Here is a 7373-nt window from a genome sequence, read left to right as displayed (position 1 = left end):
TATGATAATTACAACTATGCTACAGAAAGTCCTTTACAACTTGTATTACTGTAGTGCTGTAGTATACTCTTACCACTGTATACTAGATGTAAATATTGGTTTTAATGTTATTTATGTTTTTTTTTTAAATTTTGTTTTGTTTTACCTTAATTTTCTTTCATGAATTTTACTAAATTTACTTTAATTTTAACTTTCACCGGATGTTTGGCGCTGATAGCCAAGCTGCTTTGTGCCATAAAACACCAAACCAACTAATCAACTCCTCAAACAAAACTTGGTTTGTCTATGGGTAAAATATCTATGTGTCTTCCGCCTTTCGAAACGTCGTCCTCTACACTTGTGTCACCACAACAGGCAGTTGCCGTCCATTCTATAAAGTTTCATCATGTTTAAATGATTTGATAGAAGCGTGTGTGTTTTCTTATAGCAAAGCCACATTGGGCTATCTGCAGTGATAGAAGCTTTCATTGAGTACAGTCTAGAGAAAACTTAACAGCTAAGACATAATTGTCCAGTTAAAAGGACTGCTGTTAATGCTAAAGCAAATCGCTACACTGTGCTTGTGTTTGTAAAATTGTTTACTGAATTTTTGCATATTTATGTCTAACCTCTGTTTTTTATTAATATGGCTGTAACAAGCTATGAGGACACTGTGGTCATGTACCCACCCACTCACATAGCTTGAGATCCAAATTTAAAAGTTGGCTCAGATTATGTTGTTGCGCAGAAACTCGGGGATTCATGAATTGCCCCTATAGTAAATAAATTGGTCGAGTTTTCTATTTTTCTGCTGACCTATTTCGTTACTCTTAAAGGAAATTAGTTTTACCTGAGAAATACCATAAAGGTATGAAAATGTTACACATCCTTTCCAAAACTGATCAATTTAAGGAAGCATTATATTACATTACTTATGTCAAACAATGTCAAAATGTAATTGTTAAACACCACTTCCATCGCGAGTGTATATCGACTGTGGTTGTCACATTACTTGCTGGTTTGCATGCTTAAAATCGTTTTAATATAACGTAATTAACACTCTGTAGCACTATAAATATGAGAGATAAAAGACTATTTAATAATTTTTTTTGTATATGGCTTTGTTTTATTTTTGCAACATTCTGATGTGTAATGATAAAAATTTGACTTCGTGATATTAATATATTTAAAATAAAATTGTTCCATTAGTTGATGGTAAAAATAACTTGTTAACCACTATTGTGCCTGTCGTATCACAACCAGTTTGATAATTCTTGATACAGAACAAAAGTCCTCGGTGGCACTAGATATAGCAAATACAGTGTAGTTGATATGCTAAGACATTCGTCCTTACTTTTACTTGTATGCTCTTATAATTGCATGCAATGAATTTCATTTGGTTCGAGTTACAAGTGGCTTAGCAGCCAATAAAAAAAATCTAGTATCGATACTCAAGATTAATAACAAACTTTGGAACCGGGGATATTTTTAGGCTCGTGAAGGCTACTATGAAGGACCACTGCATTATTGTAAGTTTTTTGGTTTTTTGTTTAATTTGGCTAGGAGCTATCGATCTATCATATAATGCCTGCAAGGAAGGTTAGCTTAATGCCTAATGATATATATCTTATATTGCTGATGATGATTTTGATAAGTTAATACTTCGTTGCCTTATCAAATATATGAACGAATTCTTGCTTGTTTCTTTAACCCACTGACTGTTAATTGTCGCATAGGGTAAGGTTTGCCTCTGAAAATTGAGTGCGAGTGACCTGTTAAATTGCATGTGTGAAAATGATAAAATAATGAAAATCCAAGCTAAGAGCATGAAACTACCACGAATATTTCACAGGTTGCAACTAATGAAATATATTATCCATGAAATTAAAGACAAAGTAATGTATAAAACGAAAAACGTAAAATCATAGGGAATCCATTTTCCAAGTTTTGACAGCTTTCCAAGCTGTTGCAGATGATGGTGAACTGTTGAATGAGTTGAAATAAGCTTCTGTGCTAGTTCTCCAACTGTTACAGCACAATCTTCATCAAGTGCAGCAAACAACAAGTCATCATTAAATCGAACGAGGAGACCTGAACGTGGCGTATCATTTAAGCTGTTGTTACCTGATCTGAACTTCTGAAACCACCTTCGACATTTTCTTTCATTGAGAGACTCCGCACCATAAACACCTTGAATGTTTCGTGTAGTTTCTGCTACACTATTACCTTTTAAAACTCATAACGCATTATATATCTAATGTGCTCAGACACATCCATCTTCATAATGGTATATTTGATTAAGGATCTGAAAAAGTGGAGTTTGGTTAGTTTCTTTTATTTATCTGAACATTTTTATACACGTCCTACTACATATTTTAGTCATTAAAACCTTCTACAAAGACAGAAATGATGATGCACTTTCTGTATTAAATTTTTGGACATTACTTACGGGATAACCTGATACAAACGTTTCGTCATTAAAGAAGACGCAGATCTTGTAGGGGTCTGCGGCTGAACTTTGAGTTACCATTATTTCCCAGTCAACAAACACTTTGAAGAGATGGTAATACGTGATGTGGTACTTAAAACTAAAAGTATTCAAACTCATGAAAAAGAAGAAGATTAACTTTGTGAGTTACAAGTCATGAAGTTTTTATTATTATTAAATAACTGGTACTATACTGTTCTCTTTTATGTACTGATACTCACAGGAACTGAATATTCTATACTAAATTTTGCACGTTTTACTCTAGCTTGTAAAATCTTAATGTTACTGGAAACTTCACTGACTGTAAGACAAGTAAATTAATATTATTAATAACTTTTTTTTAAACTATTTTTATTGCGAGTTAAAAATAAACAAACTCGCAAATTTATCATTTGTTTCGCAATTAAAGGATTATTTCTGTTTTATGTGAAAATAAAACAAATTTACTAATTAACATTTTATGAACTAGCTCAGTAGTTAGACAAGATTCACAAGAGTTTATTTGTACACAACATCTCACTACGAATAACTCAAGAGTTTAACGTTTTTAGATCTATCTTAGTTCATTTTTAAACGTTGTTGTTTCTATCACTCTAACGATCTTACCAATTCTTCATCGCTAATAGGAGGCTAAGATTTTGTCATAGGCACTCTAGTGGTCTGCGCTGATGGTTCGGCCAGTTGTGGCCCAGTAGTCGGAACTGGTGATTTAGCAATTCGAAAACTAGAGTTTAGCAGGGATGGGTCAAAGAAACTAGAATAATTGATAGTCACTGAGGATTGCGAGGAAGTAGTGATTACTTTTAATGAGTCCATGCTGAATAGAGATAGCGTTTTTGGTGATTCTATTTTACAAATGGAATTTTTTCTGGATAGTAGAGGTTTTGCTGATTCGTCGGTCCCCGTTGGCCGAAATTCTGCGGTTAAAAACTTCCTTCTCTGTCTGACCAAACTTGTAAAATTCTTCATTTCTTCATTTCCTGACATTGACCACTTGTCAAGAGAGAAATGCCTTCCCTTCCACAGCAGTCGTTCTGCCAACCAACAGAAAGAACCAAACAGAAATAAAAAAATGCCTGATAACGTGATAAAGATAATGGCATCCCATATACTGAAACAATTTTGGAATTTAACTGAACTAGGATTCTGCATAATACTGGTGTTAGTCTCGTTTTTAACTTTATAGTTTTGTGAAGTCGAAGCCCACTCTTCGTCTGGTACATTTCTAAACTCGCTATTAGTTTCAACAAAAGATATATTTTTAAAACTTTGCTGTGGTGAAGAATTTGCGTCTTGTAAAGTTGAGGAGTGTGATAATTCAAGGGAAATCCTAGAATTCGAAATATCATCGGTAACTGGTTCAGCAGAATGTTTGACTCTGCTGGACTTTGCACTGGCAGCACTATATATCTCTGATGTCGAGTTCCAGACGTCGAAGAACAATTTGTTAGGGATCTCAGTATCTGTGGATGATAACCAAAGCAAAAAAGGTCATACTGCATTAAAAAAAGCAACTTTCTTAATACCAAGTTAAGGCTAAGTACTCATAACTACAGCTCGAATAAACGTAGTAAAATGTGTATTGAAATTTGTCACAGTTTTATTTAATCAAGTAGTCGCCTTCCCACAACTGTCTGCAGGCAGTGAAGGGTGATATAAATGTGAGATGTTGTGGGCTTGAGAACTCACATTTCGTTCTCGTAACTTCTATTTCTATATGTATTATTTCTATTGCCATTCCTTTATTTTATTTCTTTATATGAAACTAGTGAATGGAAGTTACGATTGATAGACGGTGTATCCCCAACATAATGTGGGTCCTACTTCTCAGTCACCTCCAAAACCTAGGGTACATTTTATATTCCACATTATAGTTTGTACCTCGGAATCCTTTCAATTAGTGCAGCGTTTTTTATTTTTGTTTCGACTTGTTTTTTCTTATGACAAACGTATGTAATACATGTGTGTGTGTGTATAACATAATTTATTCTTTACGTTGCAGAATTGGGCGTGGCATGGTGTTTAGTTCTTTGAATCCTGTAAATTCAAGTTATCTTCACGCTTCAGCCTAAATTAGGGGCTTTCAGTACAGAAAGCCCTCGAATATCTATCTGCAAAAACAAGATTATATAGTATGGACAATTAAGCAGTTTGGTTGCAAGTAATTTAAAAAGTGTTTAAAAATCCCATCATCATCCAGTGATGTGGGGGACAATTCGTTGTCAATATCTGAACACGCATCTATAAATTAGCGCCCAGTATGTGTACTTATAATTAATAATGGAAAAGCACTTGCTTGTCTTGCGTTTACTCCCTTGTCATGTTCTTGCATTTTACAGGAACTTGTATTGAAAATGATGTAATAAGTGCGAACCAAACATGAGAAAGTTAACATTTAGCTTCAAAAGTGATGATAGGATTTTTAAACACTTTTTAAATTATTTGCAACCAACCTGCTTAATTTTCCATACTATATAATCTGTACTGAAAGTCCCTAATTGTAAATCCACAGACTTACAACGCTAAAATACTGGGCTAAAAGTGGTAAAGCGCAGATGGCTTATAATGAAACTGTGAGCTACCAAACAAATAAAACTGGATTGAGTACACGCGAAATCAAGAGAACGGTTTTTAACTAACGATTTAAACTGGAACTCCACAAAGCCAAAGTAAAATTAGAGTTTAGATGCAATATACCAAATCCAACAAAGATGTTATTATTTATTATGCCTCTCAATTCCATGAAGGAACATGGGACCGCAATCGCTTGAGGATTCATTAACAGGCTGGCTTTTTAAGTGAGTAGATTGTTAGCCTACCGCACAACCCCCAACCCGTCACATTATAACGACCTCACGGCTGAAAGGGCGAGCATGTTTAGCGCGACTGGGAGACGAACCCACGACCCTCCGATTACGAGTCGCACGCCTAACGCGCTCGGCCATGCCGGGCAACAAAGATGTTACTTATCTTCATTTATGAATATTTAACAAGTTTATTCCAAGTATGTTGCTCTACAAACACCTCGTACATGTAAATAAATAACTTAATGATCAGGAGGGAAATAAAAAGAAGCAGAGTTTTAAGGTGTTAATCAAAAGTTAATGTACAGTATTATAATTCTTAGAGCACGTACTCGCTTCCTTTGAAGAAAGGAAGTAGGAAAGACTTATCTGAAGTTGCAGCTTGGGACTGTTGTTGCATATGTATGAAAACATTCACAAAACCAACACTGGACGTAACCTAAGCATCCAATAAGTCCGCAAAAGTTAAATATATCATGTTTTGTTCACCGAGTTAAATATTTATGAGCCAGATGTACAGACCAACTAAAACAAAGACTTCTTAAGCATTTTACTAATTCGTCTTCTCTTAGAATCTACAGTGACGTAGTCAAACTACTGCTAGGCTGTGTGTTTAAAATGTAATAATTTTTTCTGAATTTTATACACGTGTCAGATTATAAAATGAGACGAATTATTAAACACACAATATCAACACGCACGACTTCCAAAATCACATATACACAAACGATATTAACACGCACAACTAAAAGTTTGTAGATCATATATACACGTAAATATCAACATGGACAACCACAAGTTTGTAAAACCATATATATACACGTTTATTTTAGAATTTCGCACAAAGCTACTCGAGGGCTATCTGTGCTAGCCGTCCATAATTTAGCAGTGTAAGACTAGAGGGAAGGCAGCTAGTCATCACCACCCACCGCCAACTCTTGGGCTACTCTTTTACCAACAAATAGTGGGATTGACCGTAACATTATAACGCCCCCACTGCTGGGAGGGCGAGCATGTTTGGCGCGACTCGGGCGCCAACCCGCGACCCTCAGGTTACGACGCGCACGCCTTAACGCGCTAGGCCATGCCGGGCCCTATATATACACAAACACAAGAATGATGAAGAAAACCATTACCGTTTTGAGTATTCCTTCGACGAAGCTCAATTTGTACCAACAAAACAAACGCAATACCCGCTAGAACAAACAAGAGCACACGGGGAATTACACGTGTCGGGTCAATCATCCTTAAGAATTTCGTCTCAGAATCTGCAGTGTCTTAACGGAACCCAATATATTCCCATACATTCACAGTTCCGCAGCACGTGCACCTAGTGGTGGCATTCTGCAAGCAAACTGTATTGCTACCACAAATTAAAGTAGAACACCATTAACTAGTCCTCAAATAAATATATAACAGAAAAATAAATTAAAATTCCTCTTAAAATTAAGCTATTTCTGTTTTTTATATCTGTTGTATTTCTGTTAAATATGTTTTCTGACATTAATATTGTTACAGTTACGACAGAAAGTGTTCCTATCCCTGCGACGTGATTAGTTTCTTCCTCATAACTTTAAAAGTATCATGATTAGGATAATGAAAGTAGAGTATATTATAAATATTATTCTAACACACATTTACATGACTTTTTATGTAAATTGAGCGACAAATAAACTGTTTATAAACAACTAACCAAACATAGGAGGGGCAGAAAGTGTTCGTGGGTCTACTTTAATGGTCAGTTGTGCAGCCTTTCAGGTGAATTACTTGGCGCAATTTCTCCTCATAGCCTTCCATGATAGTTTGACAGTACTCGACTGGTATTTTCTTCCATTCTTCTTTACAGAAGGCGTCCAACACTTGCAAGTTTTTCGGGTGACGCTGATGAACCCTGGTCTTCAACTCATGCCAAAAGTTTTCAATTGGGTTGAGATCGAGTGACTGCGATGGCCACTCCAGAACGCTTATATGGTTTCTCTGCAACAAGGATTGCACATATTTCGATGTGTGCTTAGAGTCATTGTCGTGCTGGAAGATCCAACGACGACCAAGCCGCAAGTTCCGATCATCTTTCTTCATATAAATGCCTAATATATCAACGT

General features: G+C 35.7%; 1 protein-coding gene across 2 annotated transcripts; it reads right to left on the bottom strand.

Annotated features, from left to right (window-relative positions):
* Positions 1-1218: 1218 nt before the first annotated feature.
* LOC143239141 (uncharacterized) lies at positions 1219-6603 on the bottom strand. 2 transcript variants are annotated; one of them, XM_076479985.1, is made up of 3 exons: positions 6408-6603; positions 3074-3930; positions 1219-2284 (listed from the first exon to the last, which is right to left on the bottom strand). In XM_076479985.1, the coding sequence occupies exons 1-2, from the start codon at positions 6514-6516 to the stop codon at positions 3098-3100; spliced, it is 942 nt and encodes a 313-aa protein (XP_076336100.1). In that variant the 5' UTR covers positions 6517-6603; the 3' UTR covers positions 1219-2284; positions 3074-3097. The 2 variants fall into 2 exon arrangements, with proteins under 2 accessions (XP_076336100.1, XP_076336099.1); XM_076479984.1 differs by lacking the exon at positions 1219-2284 and having other exon boundaries at positions 2299-3930.
* Positions 6604-7373: the final 770 nt, after the last annotated feature.

Source organism: Tachypleus tridentatus, chromosome 13 (genome assembly GCF_004210375.1).
Source record: "Tachypleus tridentatus isolate NWPU-2018 chromosome 13, ASM421037v1, whole genome shotgun sequence".
Classification (NCBI taxonomy): Eukaryota; Metazoa; Arthropoda; class Merostomata; order Xiphosura; family Limulidae; genus Tachypleus; species Tachypleus tridentatus.
The sequence above is the reverse complement of the archived record's forward strand: the minus strand, read 5'-3'. Positions and strand labels throughout refer to the sequence as shown.

Excerpts from the sequence above, each read along its gene's own strand:
- LOC143239141 (XM_076479985.1), bottom strand. The coding sequence starts at position 6,516 with ATGATTGACCCGACACGTGTAATTCCCCGTGTGCTCTTGTTTGTTCTA. Across the intron at positions 3,931-6,407 it reads TCGAAGGAATACTCAAAACG|ATACTGAGATCCCTAACAAA; the intron begins GTAATGGTTTTC and ends TATCATCCACAG.